At 37.8% G+C, this 17,644-nt stretch overlaps 1 protein-coding gene across 4 annotated transcripts in view; it reads right to left on the bottom strand.

Annotated features, from left to right (window-relative positions):
- Nucleotides 1-17,644, bottom strand: part of SPICE1 (spindle and centriole associated protein 1) — a 76,516-nt gene that overhangs the window by 49,390 nt on the left and 9,482 nt on the right. For 3 of the 4 annotated variants that reach the window (XR_009540764.1, XM_060150596.1, XM_060150598.1), the window contains exons 2-3: nt 5,807-5,905; nt 2,760-2,807 (exon numbers count right to left, since the gene is read on the bottom strand). Coding sequence is in view for 3 of the 4 variants with exons in the window: in XM_060150596.1 (XP_060006579.1) it covers nt 2,760-2,807; nt 5,807-5,905 (147 nt within the window). In the remaining variant the exon portion in view is untranslated. Of the gene's footprint in view, nt 1-2,759; nt 2,808-5,806; nt 5,906-12,565; nt 12,686-17,644 lie in introns of those variants that run through there. The other variant, XM_060150597.1, reaches the window with a different exon arrangement.

Below are 17,644 nucleotides of genomic sequence, written 5' to 3'. Positions count from 1 at the left end.
ATATGAACAAACCTGTATGTCATCTGATAAAATGTACTATTGAGTTTGCACCATGTAAATATGAAATCAGTCCATTAAGAGACTAACAACCAAATATTATGTAAGCATTCTGATTCACAAAGAACAAATGAAGATGACATTTTTGAGACAATCGGGGAAATCTGAATATGGATTGGGATTAGGTAATACCAAAATATTAGTGTTACTTTTGTCAGGCATGATAATGGTATTGTGGTTATATATGAAAATATCTATTTTTTTAACGCAAACTGAACATGTAGACACAAAATGACATGTCCTCTGTGCTTTGCTTTAAAATGCTCCAGTGAAGAAGCAAAGGGTAAGATAAATGAAACAAGTATGGCAAAATTTTCATAACTATTATATCTAGGTGAACAGTATATGGGAGTTCTTTATACTTTTGTCGCTATTTGAAATTTTTCATAATAAAAAAATTTTAAGTCATCTGGGCATCATTATTATCCTCAACAAACATTTAAAGAGTACCTACTACGATTAAGATTCCTAGGCCCACAAAGACATTAAGATACGGCCTCTATCTCTCAAAAACATTAATAATCTGCCCAGAGATTGGACATATGCATATAAAGATAAATGACATGCATTAGATGGCATATACTCAATGCCTTATGTAGGTAGTAAGTACAACAGTTCAGAGAAGAAAGCAACTGTTAGGCAGCTTCAAAGAGTAGGACTTCAAACTTACTACAATAATCAAGAGAGTATGGTACTAGCATAACGATAGACATACAGATCAGTGGAATAGAAATGAGAGTCCAAAATAAACCCTTATCTTTACAGACAATTGATTTTCAACAAGGGTGCCAAGACAATTCAATGTGAAAAGAACAGTCTTTTTAATAAATGGTGCTTAGACAATTGGATATCCACTTGCAAAAGAATGAAGCTGGACTCCTACCTCACACCATACACAAAAATTAATTCAAAATGGATGAAAGGCCTAAACATGAGAGCCAAAACTTTAAAACTCCTAGACAAAAACATAGAAGTAAATATTTGTGTACATTGGTTAGACAATGGTTTCTTAGATATGACACTAAAGCTACAAGTGACGAAAGAAAACAATTAGATAAATTGGACTTCATCAAAATATAAAACTTTTACGTTTCAAAGGATACTATCAAGAAAGCTAAAACACAACCAACAGAATGGAAGAAAATATTTGCAAATCATATATCTGATAAGAAACATATCCAGAATATATAAAGAACTCCTACTACTCAACAATAAAAACACAAATAATCCAATTTTATTTTTATTTTATTTTACTTTTTGTGTCCCTCTCTTCATCAAGCCCAGTTCATAGTTGTCACATATTTCCTATGGAAATTTTCAAATAACTAAGAGACTTGAAGAGACATTCCTCCAAAGAAGATACTACAAATGGCCAATAAATATATGAAAGGATACTCAATGTCATTAGTCATTAGGGAAATGCAAATCAAAACTACAATGAGATTCCACTTTATACCCCCTAGGGAACTAAAACCACAAAGATGACAATGACAAATGCTGGCAAGGGATGTGGAAAAATTGGAACCCTCATACATGCTGGTAAGAATGTAAATGGTGCAGCCACTTTAGAAAACAGTTTGGCAGTTCCTCAGAAAGTTAAATATAGAGATATCATATGACTCAGCAATTCTACTTCCAGGTATACGCCCAAGAGACTAAGAGCGTATGTTCACACAAAAACTTGTACATGAATATTCATAGCAGCATTATCTACAACAGTCAAAAAGTAGAAACAACCCAAATGTCCAACAACTGATAAATGGATAAATAAAACATGGTATATCCGTAAACAAAATAGTATTTGGCAATAATAAGGAATGAAGTACCGATACTACAACATGGATGAACCTTGAAAACATTACGCTAAAAGAAAGAAGCCAGATATAAAAGAATACATATTATATTGCATTTATATGAAATGTCCAGAATAGGCAAATCCAGAGAGACATAAAACAGATTAGTTGTTGCCAGGGATTGGAGGGGTGGGGCATAGAGAGTGACTGTTAATGGATAAAGGGTTACTTTTGGGGGAGTGATGAAAATGCTATAAAATTAGAAAGTGATGATGGTTGCATAACTCTGTGAATATACTAAAAAGCAATGAATTGTACACTTTAAAAGGGTGGATTTTATGTTATGTGATTTATATCTTAATAAAGCTGTTTAAAAAAAACAAACAAACCTGTAATAAAAGCTTTTTTTTTTAAAGTAAAACTTGAACTAGGATAAGGAAGCAAAGTAAGATTTGTAGAGGAGGAGAAGAAGGTAGGGAAACTGTACTGTTCCAAGTAAAGAGGATAGCATGAACTGGGGCTCAAATGTGGAAATGTACATGGCATGTTCAAGAAATAAATTATAATGTATGTCTTTGTATAGGGAAGTAATGGTAAATAATGCTAGTGATATCTACAGGTAGGAAAAGACGATAAATGTGTACAGGAAAATACTGGACTAGAGAGATTTGAACTGTAAACCAAACCTATCTAATGAAATTATAATGCATGCTAACTGATATGCCTAAGTAAAATAAGGAAGCCCAGGACATACACTTTTTGATTTTATATAAACATAAGCAAGATTAAAAATAACTGAACAACTTCTAAGAAGTGCCTCTGGTTTCTATTCTGTAGGTTAGAAGTATCAAGTATCAAATATCAAATAAGATGATGAACAAACGACTTAACTTTCAATAGTAAACTTACCAGATCTTCAGGAGTTGCCCGATGAACTGTTAGATCAGTTACAGTGTTCTGCAAAAAAAAAAGATGAACTTTCTTTAAAAAGCAAAAGGTTTCTTACAAAATATTAGTATATGCTGAATTTTAATGGTTGAAAATGGATTCAAAATCCTGAGACCAAAAAGTCTTTCCTTGAGAATTAAATTCTCAATTTAAATATTAACATGGATTACTTTTAGGTGTCTTGTAGAAAATAACTGACTATTTTTAAGTGTCTCACAGAAATTAAGCACTAAATTCACCAAGCAAGCATACATTATATTAAAATAATGAAAACAACCGGGTAGTACATAATTCAAAAAGTAGAGGTTCAATTTGTGCCCATGCCAACACCTTAAGCATAGAACCTATCATAACGAGAGACAAATTTTGAGGGTATTGTATTATTTCATAAAATGTGAAAACAGTCACTCAAGTAAAAAGGCACTAAACCTAATGGCAGGGCTTCCACATTGCACAACTCAGGTGGTTCCGTTGATATCACAGGCCATGTAAATAGTGCCCCTTGGAATTGTGCAGTGCACAGCCTGCACAGCTCTGAGTAGCAGCCCTGCAATTTGGTCCTTTCCAAAATGACTTCAGCCATTTGTGTTATACAGATTTGGTAAGGCAGGGAAAAAAGCAATGTAGACTTTTAATTCTAAGAGAAATATACAGAACTGAGCCTAGTGAAATAGCTTCTGATGTATTCAAAGACTTAACCTTTGGGCCATAGTTTGTATTTAGCGCAAGTCTTTTATATACTAAAACTGTTATTCCTTCCATATTGATTTAGAAAAGTACAAGATACAACAGTAAGATCATGAGAATTGTTTTTTTTTGGTTTTTGGGGGGGTTTTCTGGCCATGCCACGTGGCTTATGGGATCTTAGTTCCCCGACCAGGGATTGAACCTGGGCCTTCAGCAGTGAAAGTGCCAAGTCCTAACCACTGGACCATGAGGGAATTCCCGAGAATTGTTTTTAATAATCATAATAAAAATTTAGGCATATAAGTGATACGCTTGGAATCAGCTTTCATGGGAGAAAATATAATTTCATTTATACCACTGTTGCTTAAAACTACAGGTGACTCTTGAACAACATGGGTTTGAACACAGGTCTACTTATGTGTCGATATTTTTCAATACATACTACAATGCGACACAATCCACAGTTGGCTGAATCCATGGACGCAAAACCACAGATACAGAGGGCCAACTGTAAAGTTATACGTGGATTTTCGACTGCAGAGGGTCGGTGCCCCTAAACCCCATGTTGTTCAAGGGTCAACTGTATTTTCTTCTGAAATTGCCTTTAAATCTAATTTACAGCCATTTCAGAAAATGCCTCAATATTTTCATCAAAACAGTATTATTCAGTTGATCTCTCCTTCCTCATTTACCATTCACACCAAATGAGCTATAACTACTTTCAAGTTCCATCTACCTTCAGAAAACAAAGTTTTTTCCACCACTGGAGATAATATAAAGTAAATGAGGAAGGTTCTGAATGCAATTTCAAATAATGGTTTTCAATTATGGTTTGAGCGACAGCAGCATAGCAAAATAAATACGGAACTTCCCAAAGTAACCGCTCTGAAGGGGACAACTTATGTTATCATTTTTTCATGATAACATAATGTTAACATTATGATAACATAAATGTTAAGGTGTATTTTTTCACCTTTTAATCAGTATCATTACCTTAGAGTCATATTCTTATACTATTTTATAGCCAATCACATGGCAACAAAGCAATCTAAACATACAGAAATCCCCCTGCCCCACTTTCTAAGGCTGTCAGTTTGCCCAGGATACCTGGCTAAGGTGGTTGGCCACAACCCAGAAGGTTCTAAGTCCAAAAGAATCCCTAAGATCCAAACTAGTCCCTGACCAGTTAATCTTCACAACAGAAAGTAAAAGTACGCAAAGTCTCATGGTCCAAACCAAAGTACCCAACTCCAAAAGATAAAAATCCCCTTGATAATACCAAGTGGTACTCAGGGTAGGAGCCAGGGATCATGTCTCAGATACCTGAGACCAGTCTTACATCTTACGAGAACCTTTGTACTGAAATTGACAAATCTCTGGAGATGAGCAAAAAACAATTTGAGGGGTAAGACAGCAAGGATCACCCACTTTTTCAGTGAAAAATGCCACTCACATGATTATGATATCACAGATTGCTATGGACAAATCTAAAATATGTACCAAAAAATTTCAGATTTCAGGTTAACTACAGTTGCCTTAAAGCAGTGAGTTCTCAAAGTAGAAGTGAGGGACTTTTTAAAAACACACTCCCCACCCACTTAAGATTTCAGGTTTTTGTGTGTGTGTGTTTTTTTTTTTTTAAGGAGAGAAGAGAAAGGAAATCCCTTCCCTTCTTTTCTTTTTTTAATTAATTTATTTTTGGCTGTGTTGGGTCTTCCTTTCTGTGCGAGGGCTTTCTCTAGTTGTGGCAAGCGGGGGCCACTCTTCATCGCAGTGCGCGGGTCTCTCACTGTTGCAGCCTCTCTTGTTGCAGAGCACAGGCTCCAGACGCACAGGCTCAGTAGTTGTGGCTCACGGGCCTAGTTGTTCCACGGCATGTGGGATCTTCCCAGACCAGGGCTCGAACCCGTGTCCCCTACATTGGTAGGCAGATTCTCAACCACTGCGCCACCAGGGAAGCCCCAAGGTTTCAATTCTTAAAAAGAGGTAGAGCTATAGCCTCAACATGCATATTTTAAAAAAATTCCCCAAAGGCATCTGCTCTTCCCTCCAAGACCTAGGATATGGGATTGGCCAAGAAGTTCATTTGGTTAATGACTACGTTGTTCAATAAAGTTCTTGGTGAAAATGAAAAATGTCTTTTATTTTTACTTAAAACGAAACAAACGTTTTGGCCAACCCAATAACATGCCCAGAAACCCATTCCACCATATCACATGCTAAGCCCCATTCAGAGCACCATCCTGAGTGACTAAGGCCATGTCATCACATTTATTCCTTCCATGTAATGTTATACCATGTATTATCCCACCTAGACTTACATCCCATTCTTGCTTTACTGAAACTTTCTTCTTCTTTACTTTCAGTGCTTTCCTTCCTCCTCCACGGGGACCGTAACGGTTCACTCTGACAAATGACATCTAGGAGTAATAATCATATAAAATTTTAAAAATACATGAAAAACTAATAATTAATCATCACCAGAGAGGGAAAAAGATATCTAAGAAAATAAATTTTAAAACATCAGACGAGAACTTTAAGTATACTGAAAGGAACAGGCTACCAAAAGACTTGGTTCTTTCACTTCATAATTATTAGAAAGTTGATACTGATAACTATGATAAGAGAGGTTTCAAATCAACAAATTAAATATATGTGATTAATAAAGAACCCTAGGAATGAAGCAAGTATGACCTAAGGCAGAGATCTATCTGACAGCAGTCATAAGCATTGTCACCTGTTACACAAATTTGCAATGAATCGAGGAAATGTCAATCACATGTGAACAATGTGAATGTAAGAGAAGGAGAGCAAGGGATAGTTGGGGTTCTTTTTTAAGCATCTAACACTCAAAATCACTACCAGACACATACGTACTTACCTTAAAATAAAGGTGGCTAAAGTTTAGAGAATGAATGAGTTATGATACGATCTCTAGTATATTTTTCACATAATACTAAATGGGGGTGATTATTGATACTAAACTAGAATATGAAAATGGCCAACAGTTGCTTGGCACTTTTAAAATGCAATGCTAAGGACATTAGACTAAACATCATACAAAATTAGAAAAAGACTCACAGTGCCTGAACACTAGGATTTGAGGATACACATATGTTTTAAAAAGCAACACATATACATGACTCCAATTCCAGAACTTCTTTAACACCTAAATAATTACAGAACTTTCCAGCTGACCCCCTTACTCCAAATTATCCTAAAACAAAGACTCTAGTATTTTCCTTAAGTACATCTTTGAAAAAAATCATTTAGTCTACTGTGAATAAAGATGACTAAATGCAAGTATTTCTCAGGAATTGGCCCTCTGTCCTATCACTCTTAGCAACCACATTCACTCTTTAAGCATGGTATCTAATTTCAGAACGTACAATCCAGCAAAGGAGATAAGTCACATACAAGTTAGAGAATAACATTTAAGTGTTATCATGGTGATGGTGATGATGGCGATGATGATGACAGTGGTGGTGGTTATAATGATGGAATTAGCTACTAAGTACTTTCTTCAAGCCAGGTACTGTTCTAAACTCTTCCCATATATTATCTCCTTTAATCCTCATACTAATCCCATGAAGTATTTACTATTTGTTACTCATTTTATAGATGAGAAAACTAAGGGACAAAGAGTTAACTGACTGGGAAGGTCACACAGTAAATTGCAGAGCCATATACGCCATTTTAAAAGATATGGAATGGAATAGAACCAAGAGTCCAAAACAAAACTTTAAACTTATGGTCAGTTTATATTCAAAAGGGTGCCAAGAAACAATTCAATGGGGAAAGAACAGTCTTTTAAATTAATGGTGCTGGGACAACTGGATATCCATATGAAAAAGAATGAAGTAAGACCCCCTACCTCACAACATGTAAAAAAAAATTAACTTAAAATGAATCACAGGCTTAAATGTAAGAGCTAAAAGTACAAAACTCCTAGAAGATAACATAAGCATAAATCTTCATGAACCTTGGGTTAAGCAATGGTTTCTCAGAAATGACACTAAAAACACAATCAACCAAAAAAAATAAGTTGGACTCCATCAAAATTTAAAACTTTTGTGCTTCAAAGGACACCATCAAGAAAGTGAAGAGACAACCAAAAGAATGAGAGAAAACATTTGCAAATCATATATCTAATAAGTAACTTGTATCCAGAATATATAAAGAACTCTTACAACTCAACAACAAAAAATCCAATTTTAAAATGGCTAAGGGGGCTTCCCTGGCGGCACAGTGGTTAAGAATCCGCCTGCCAATGCAGGGGACACAGGTTTGAGCCCTGGTCCGGGAAGATCCCACATGCCACAGAGCAACTAAACCTGTGCACCAAAACTACTGAGCCTGCACTCTACAGTCCGCGAGCCACAACTACTGAGCGCATGTGCCACAACTACTGAAGCCTGCGTGCCTAGAGCCCATGCTCCGCAACAAGAGAAGCCACTGCAATGAGAAGCCTGCACACCGCAACGAAGAGTAGCCCCTACTCGGTGCAACTAGAGAAAACCCACGCGCAGCAACGAAAACCTAATGCAGCCAAAAACAAATTTTAAATTTTTTTTAAAAAAGAAAGAAAAAATAAATAAATAAAATGGCTAAGGGATTTGAATACACATTTCCCCAAAGAAGATACTACAAATGGCCAATAAACATGTGAAGAGATGTTCAAGATCACCAGTCATTAAACGCAAATCAAAACCATAATGAGATATTACCTTACACCCACCAGGATGGTTATAATCAAAAAGATGTAAATAACAAGCTTTGGCAAGAATGTGGAGAAATTGGAATCCCTATATATCACTAGCGGGAGTGCAAAATGGCATAGCCACTTTGGAAAACAGTTTGGCAGTTCCTAAAAATGTTAAACACAGAGTTACTACATGACTCAGCGATTCTAGTCCCACATATATAGCTGAAAGAATTGAAAACTTATGTCCACACAAAAACTTGGACATGAATGTTCATAGCAACATTATTCTTAATAGACAAAAAGTGGAAACATCCCAAATATCCACTAACTGAAGAAGGGATAAATAAAATATTGTATATTCATATTCTGTAATATTATTTAGCAATAATAAGGAATGAAGTACTGACACATGCTACAACATGGATGAACCTTGAAAATATTATGCTAAGAGAAAGAAGCCAGACACCAAAGGTCATAAATTATATGATTCCATTTATATGAAATGTCCAGGATAGGCAAGTCCATAAAGACATAAAGTAGATTAGTGGTTGGGAGGGTCTGGGGGGAGGAGGAAATGGAGAGCCACTGCTAATGGGCACAGGGTTTCTTTTGGCGGTGATGAAAATGTCCTGGAATTAGATAGTTGTGATGGTTGCAAAACTGTGAATATACTAAAAAACTCTAAACTGTATACTTTAAAGGGCTAAATTTTATGGTCTGTGAGTTATATCTCAACAATGCTGTTATAAAAAAAGATATGGAAAAATATAATGGTAATTCAAAAAAGCTTTCTTATGTATTTTACTCTTTAACCACTTAGATCTTCAATTTACTTGGCAGAAACAAAGGGGAATCATAAAATGTCAGTATATCTAAATGATGAATTATGTATTCATTAAAATTACATTATGAAGAATGTAGGAAAATACATAGAAAGTGCAGTGTAAAAAGTAGAATACAGGGGCTTCCCTGGTGGCGCAGTGGTTGAGAGTCCGCCTGCCGATGCAGGGGACACGGGTTCGTGCCCCGGTCCGGGAAGATCCCACATGCCGCGGAGCGGCTGGGCCCGTGAGCCATGGCCGCTGAGCCTGTGCGTCCGGAGCCTGTGCTCCGCAACGGGAGAGGACACAACAGTGAGAGGCCCGCATAACGCAAAAAAAAAAAAAAAAAGTAGAATACAGAATTGCACATATAGTATATTCTCATGATGTTAATACACACACAATATTAATAAAGCACTTACCTGTGCTAAAAGCTTCACATTTAATCCCACATTCTATCCTGAGACACACTAGAGCATCGTAGTTAAGAGTATAGTCTAAAACCAGACTGTCTGGGTTCACATCCCAGCTCTGCCACTAGCTGTAAAACGGAACTAATGAAATGCACAAGGTGCTCAGAACCCCTGCCTAGCACACCCTAAGTTCTACTTCAGGATTACTAATGATTATGTCAGCAACAATTATTAACCCCCTTTCCCAAATGAGAAAACTGGTGCTTTTGAGATATTGCTCCAAGTCACAGAAATAATAATGCACAGAGCTGGGAGCTGACACTCAAAACCAGATCTGACTAATTATGACTAATTATAATAATGCATATTCTAGAAAACATTACTAGAATTAAGTTATCTTTGGTTGGTTCTATATTTTCCAAACTTTCTACAATGAACTCATGTTACTCTTAAAATACTTTATTTCAAGTTATTTAAAATATTATACTTTTCCACCGCCTCAATTCTGAAAAACCATCCCTGAATCTGAAGTACGCAAAGGTTAAGTTCACAATGGTGTAACAAAGCTGCTATCCCATCTCTGACCTTCCTTTCACCAACAAACTTCATGAAGGAGAGGCCTATTTAAGCACTTGTATTTACTAAGCCCCAGTTATACTTCAAACTTTTATAACACAGGAACCACCTATGCACTGAAAAGTGTTCTCTTAAACATCACCAGTAAAGGTGACCATATTTTTCTTGACCAAAGATCAGACTTTGTGGTCTAATGAAGGGATTTTGTGCCACTTACAGGAACCAGGTATCATAAGGGAGCTATAGTTTACATGCTGAAATGTGACACTATAGAGATAGTCTGATGGTTTACAGTGCCAAGATGTCAAATAATAAAATTAGCATAACCCAGAAAATCTAGGCTCATTGGGAGAAAATCTAAAATACTAATAGCTTCCTAATTGCTAAAATTATTGGTCCCTTATTTCTCAGGCCCTTTCCATCTCTAGAGACGCCCACTCCTGGAAGCTCGCCCCTCCCTTGGCTTCCATAACACTCTTTCTCCTGGTTTCTCTCCTATTCTTTTCTCCTTTTCAGGCTAAGACAATATTCACATACTATGTAATCTTCACTCAGTTCTATCCCAGTCTTCTTTTCTTTCCATTGGACACCCTCTCTCTTTGTCCAATAATTGTTTTTGAGAGTCTACCACATGCCAGGCACTGGCCGGGCACTGGAGATACGACAGTAAACAAGTCTAATATGGCACCTGCTCTCGTGGAGCTTACTTTCTAGATCACCACGGGGAATTCACATCTTCCCTTAGTGATCTCACCTACTCCCTTGAGCAAAGCTATCAACGTACTGGGAACACAAATACACTGTGAAAGTTAGTCCCAAATCAAGGATGCGCACCTTTCCTCAAAACACCTAATGCTCATTTCCAACTGGCTTCTGTGCACATCTCTCAAATATCTCAAATACAGTATGGCCAATATACAGCTTAGCATCCATGCCCCCTCCCCACCAATGTCTAGTTCTTGATATATAACTGGCTTGCTCAGTAAATGTCTGCTGCATAACGCTGAAGTACAGAATTACCTTTCTTCCAGTTGCTCCAGTTTAAAACCTTAGCATCACCTTCTCTCCCTTCTTGTCTCAAAGCTAATCAGACACCAGAATCTATTCATTCTTTCCCTCAAACATCTCTCTCATGTCCCCCTTTTTTCATCTCTACTATGAATGTTCTTGTCCAGGTTCTCATTATTTCCCCTAATTAATCTTCCTTTCACTCATTCACTCTGCTACTTCATCATCCATCTATTATTTCAACAAGTATTTTGAAAGCACCTGCCAAGAGCTTGGCACCAGATACAGCAAGAAAGTAGAATAACTCTGGACCCTCAAAGAGCTTAGCTTGTCCGACCGCAATTAAATAAGGAATTGCAATAAAAGGCTAACGTTGGAAGTAAATTCAGTGTCATAGAAATACCTATCTTACTCTACACAGTGAGAAAAGGCCACCTCCTCCCTCTAATTCCCCTAAAAATATTGAAGCTGAGAGCGGAACTATGAATAAAAGTTAGAAGCTAGGGAAAAAAATGCTCCAGGTCAGGGTCGGGGGAGGGCACTTACAAAGGGTTTGAGAGGTTCAGTTTGACTAACAAAGATTTGAGAGGGTAGGAAGGCTAGAAAAAGGATAAAAAAGAAAGGCAGAGGCCAGATTATGGCCTTGTGAGCCACAGCAACTTGAACACTAACCTAAAGACCTATAGGAAGCCACTGAAGTGTTTTAAGCAAGGTCAGTTACGATGGGATTTAGTAAAACCACTCTGGCTAGTGGAAAATTGATCAAAGGGAAACAAGACCTCTTTCCAAACACTATCCCTCCAATCACTCCTACCCAGATATATGGATAGAGGATAGCTCTCGAAACTTTACTTCCTTCCTCAAACGATTTTAACAGCGCTCCCCTGCAGAGAGGAATCCAGCTCAGCTCGGCACTCAATCTCTCCGCTCCGTGCGACCCAGCTGACCTTTCTTTGCAGTCATTTCTCCTCTCACATCTCCCACACATCCTAAAACAAAGCTCTCGCCTTCCCATACAGTTCCAGCCGTTCCTTACGCTCTGCTTGGAACATCCGTCACACTTCCACTCCCTTTTCCACGGGGTTAACTCACACTCACTCTTCAAAACTTTCAGGCGGGCCTTCCTGATAAACCCTTTCCTAACCTTCAAATCGACTTAAATGACCCTCCCTGTCCCCAAGTACCCCGGGTAGTTTGTCTCTCTCCCATGAGACCGGAAATTCCTTGAAAACTACATTAGGGTACCCCAATTTCTAGCTCTGCGCTAAGTGCCCGAAAGCGGTGCGCACGCGCACACTCAGGATGCTCCTGGGAGAGCGCGCTAAACACAAACACACCCAGACAGGCATCCTGACACGCACACACACTCGCAAAACACATGGAGTCGCGGATGCACTTTCTGTAGTAAGGATCCTCAACCCAGGCGCCTGGATCCCCAGGGAACAGAGAGGAAGACGCCACGACCGTTCGCCACGACCGTTCGCCCCGCCCTGTAGCCCCTGTCCCTAAGATTCTGTGGGGCGGGCTGCAGGCCTCCGCCCCGTCATCACAACCTGCCTTGCAGTTTCCTGACTGCTGCCTCCACCACGACTAAAACTCCAGGCTCCAGAATCGCCCGGCCGGCCACAAGTTAACACAGCCCGCCGCTTCCGGGATGTTGCCTAGGTTACCGGAGCCCCGCCCCATTCCCTTGCGTACATCCGCCGAGGCCAGTGCGCAGGCGCCTCCCAAGAGCTGGCTTACGCTATGAGATAAAAAGGCTCTTGCGTGTCTTCCCTTGGCCCCTCTTCGGCAGGCTTCCGGGCATAGCTTTGGAAGATAGGCATGTATCATTAGCCAGGTTCTTGTGAATTCTCGGAAAGCAAGATGTTGTTCCCCACACCAAACTTCACATGTCACACTTGCTTTCATCTCTGTGAAGATATTTTTATTAAAAAATATTTATTACTGGGCTTCTCTGGTGGCGCAGTGGTTGAGAATCTGCCTGCTAATGCAGGGGACACAGGTTCGAGCCCTGGTCTGGGAGGATTCCCACATGCCGCGGAGCAACAAGGCCTGTGAGCCACAACTACTGAGCCTGCGCGTCTGGAGCCTGTGCTCCACAACAAGAGAGGCCGCGACAGTGAGAGGCCCGCACACGGCTATGACGAGTGGCCCCCGCTTGCCACAACTAGAGAAAGCCCTCGCACAGAAACGAAGACCCAACACAGCAAAATAATTAATTAATAAACTCCTACCCCCAACATCTTCTTAAAAAAAATAATTAAAAAAAATAAAAAAAATATTTATTACTACCTACCAATGTGCCGGAGACTGTGTTATATTCAGCGGACTCTTAAAACAGGCAAAGTCCCTGTCCTCAGGAAGCTTACTGTGTAATAGCAAACAGTTACCAACAATACAAATGTCAAATTAAAACTCTGACAAGTGCTAACAATTAGTCATACTAACTAGATACTAAACTTACAGGAATATTTGAATTACTAGGAAAGCTGAAAAGCAAGGATGAGTAAATTACCAGGGATAGGTAAAGCCTTCCTGCAGAGTAAGCCACATATGCAAAGGTGTGTGGCAAGTGCAAGGGAGTGGAAGTCCAGTACCTCTGGTGTTGGTGTAAGGAAGGCTGACCTAATTGGGCGGAGCCAAGACAGGCAAAGCTGCGTATCCCATGTTAAGATCTTCACAGAGCATTTCACTGGAAAACAGAGTTAATTTGCTCCAATAATACAACCTCCTTCAGGTCCTGGTTTTCTACTGTTAAGACATACCCATACATGGGCCAGCAAATACACATTCAACACCTTCTAGATGCAAAGAACTGCCTTCTAATAGTTTCCACTCTGATTGAGGAAGTTTGATGTAGTTATATTCAACGGTCAGTCAATATAATCATCCCCTGCATACATCTTCAACTCCCTGCCCCTCTCTGAGTTACTGTAAACTTGGCAAAACCACAATCCTGGCCATTTCAACACTGTATTTACTAAGTGCCTGAACCCTTCCAGATAAAACTGGAAGGAGAAAAACACTCAGCCATGCTGACTTTAAATTCATGATAACTAATTTTAAGCGGGCCTTTAAAAATGACTGAAGACCACAGTACTGTTCCCTGCTCTATTAATTCTCCTACCCTCCCAAATGACAGCTTTATACCTTCTCTCGTGCTCAACATCTCTTCCTCTGTCCTCAGTCTCAGCCGGTGACCTTGCTCCCTACTTCATTGACAACACTGAAGCAATCTGAAGAGAACATCCATAAGCTCTCATCACTAATCCAATCCTCCTATCAGCATCGTTACCCACCAACCTGCCTTCCAGAAGCTCAACAAAATCCAAACACGAGAAACATGAAGAACATTACATCAAGGTACATAATAACCAAATTCAGTGATAAAGAAAAAACTCTTAAAAGCAGCCAGAGGGAAGACATTACAGAGGAACAAAAGTAAGGATAACATCATATTTCTCCTCAGAACTATTGCAAGCAAGAAGGCAGTAAAACATCCTTAATGTATTAAAAGAAAAATACCTGTCAACCTAGAATTCTATATCTGTCAAAAATATATTTTAAAGATGAGGATGAAATAAATATGCTTCCACACACAACTGAAAAAATTTATCACCAGCAGACCCCCACTATGAGGAATGTTAAAGTAGGTACTTCAGGCAGAAGGAAAATGATACCAGATGGAAATCTGGATCTACACAACGACAAGCACTGGAAATAGCTACAGGAGTAAGTATATAAGATTATTTTTCTTATTATTTAAATCTCTTTAAAAGATAGTTGACTACTTAAACAAGTATAATAAAAATGTATTGTGATGTTTATAATATATGTAAAGGCAAAATGCATGGCAACAATAACATAAAGTCCAGAGGAAGTATATTGTTGTAGGCTCTTATACTATTCTGATGTGTTATAAAATCACCTGAAGTTAGACTGTGACAAGTTAAAGATGTATTCTATAAACCCTAAAGCTAACACTAAAGTAGTAAGAATTACAGCTAAAGGAGATATGTATAAAAAGAGATATTATAAAAGAGATAACAAAAAATAGTTGATTAAAAGTAGGCAGAAAAGTGCAAAAAAAGGAAACAAACAACAGATGAGAGAAATAGAAAAAAACAGCAAGGTGATAGATACAACTCAATTATTACATTAAATGCAAATAGTCTAATCACCTCGATTAAAAGCCAGAGATTGTCAGATTAGATTTTTTTAATTGCTGCCTATAAAAAGAGACAGACATTTATCAATAATATAAAAACACAAGTAAGTTTAATGTACAAGGATGGGAAAAGATATATCATGCTAACACTAATCAAAAGAAAGCTGGAGTGGCTTTATCAATATTTGATGAAGTAGATTTCAGAGCAAAGAATATTACCAGGGGTAAATAAGATCATTTGATGATGGTAAAGGGGCCATTAAATCAAAAGTATACAACAATTCTAAACATTTATGCACCTAATAAGAGAGCTTCAAAATAAATGAAGCAAAAACTGATAGAACTGCAATGTGAAATAAAGTCCACAATTATAGTCAGAAATTTCAATCCCCCTCCCTGAATAACCTATAATATAAGTAGGTAGAAAATCAGCAAGGTTATAATAGGCTTGAAAAACATTATCAGCCTGATTACATACATAGAATACTACTCCAACAACCAGCAGAATACAAATGCTTATCATATGTATACAGAATTTTTAGCAAGATGGACAATAATCTGGACCATAAAGCAAGTTTCAATAAATCCAGAAGGATTCAAGTTATACTAGCTATGTTCTCTGACCACAATGGTTAAATCCAAGGAGGAAAGAAATAGTAAAGATTAAAGCTGAATCAATAAAATAGTAAAGCAAAAAACAATAGAGAAAACCAATGAAACTAACAGCTGAATCTTTGAGATGATTAATTAAATTGATGAACCTATAAACAAATTGATCAGGGGAAAATTACATATAAATTACCAATATTGGAAATGAGAGAGGTGACAGATTCTACAGATACTAAAAGAATAATGTAATATGTTGAACAACCCTATATAATAAATTCAACATCATAGGAAAAAATGGACAAATTCCTTGAAAGACATAAATTACCAGACTTTCTCAAGGAAAAATGGATAACCTAAATAATCCTATATCTATTAAAACAGTTAAAGTTGCAATTAAAAAAAAAAGAAACCTTCTCACAAAGAAAGGTACAGGTCCAGTTGGCTTTACTGGTGAAGTCTATCAAACATTTGGGGAAGAAATATTACCAATCCTACAGAAACTCTTTCAAAAAAGTTGAAGAGTTGAAGAGGAGGGAATAATTTCCAACTCACTCTATGAGGCCAGCATTATCCTGATATCTAAATCAGAGAGAAGTTTACAAGAAAACTACAGACGAATATCCCTCATGATTATAGATGCAAAAATTCTTAGCAAAATTTTAACAAAATTCATTTAATAAAATAATTATGCTGAGTGAAAGAAGCCAAACAAATTTTAAAAAGGGTATATACTGTGTGAGTCCATTTATGAGGCTCTAGAAAATGAAAGTTAATGTAGTAACAGAAAACAGACCACTGGATGCTTGATAATAGAAAGGAAGCAGAGAGGAAGCAGGAGAGAGGTTTAAAGGAAGAAGAAAACTTTAGAGGATTTTGGATATGTAGAAAATGGTTTCATGAGTATGTGTGTCTATAACACAGGTGATATATATGCTTTAAATATGTGAAGTTTGTTGTATGTCGATTATACCTCAAGAAAGCTATTTATTTAGCTTCTCTGGGCAGTCCAAATATGAGCCAGATATGCTCCCCCAGCCATAAGATGCTCTACTTCTGCTTAGTCCACCTCCAGATCCCCCATCCCAAATTCTCATCAGAGTATTTCTGAAGTCTTCCTTTTATTTACTTTATAAACCTTTCCCACTCCCCTCTTGTCTTTGAGTCTCCGCCAAATGCAGGTGATGGTGGATGATCCTTCCTATATCAAACGCTGAATAAATAGTTTCTGTTTATTCTCATGTCAATAGTCTTTGTTTCCACAACTGCTTCTATTTTTTATGACACTGATTTTTTTTTAATATGGGGAAGATTCGTCTTCAGTACTACTATGAAAAGAATCATACTTTTTATATATTCTGATTTTTGAAATGTAAAAATACCTAAACTGGGATATAAATCATATAGATCTCTGGTTGGTTATGAGGAACAAAAAATAGGGAAGCTGGCAAACATGACCAAATCAGGACAATTCTGGGTTGACTGTTGCAGAGGTTATGGTTTGGCTTCCTGGACTGACTGCTGCAGAGATTGTGGGTCAAGTTCTATTGTTATATATCATCTGCCCATTGTCTGTTTGAATATTCAGTCACAGACACCACCATGACTAGCAAACAAGAGATCAAGAGCAATGCAACTGTCCACCACTGCTCATACCAATGAGTTGAGACTGATTTCTATTCCTTCTAGAGATTAGGTAGTATCATTAATAACTTCTGCCAAAGTTAATGATAACTTCATCTTATAGTCTTTTCTATTTGTACAATTCTCACCATTGAGAAGATTGCTCTGATTATTAGGATAAACAATGAGTCAGCAATTCCTCTGGGTAGAGTACCTGTACAATCAAGGGTGGTCTC

Source organism: Lagenorhynchus albirostris, chromosome 5 (genome assembly GCF_949774975.1).
Source record: "Lagenorhynchus albirostris chromosome 5, mLagAlb1.1, whole genome shotgun sequence".
In the NCBI taxonomy this organism is placed as follows: Eukaryota; Metazoa; Chordata; class Mammalia; order Artiodactyla; family Delphinidae; genus Lagenorhynchus; species Lagenorhynchus albirostris.
The sequence above is the reverse complement of the archived record's forward strand: the minus strand, read 5'-3'. Positions and strand labels throughout refer to the sequence as shown.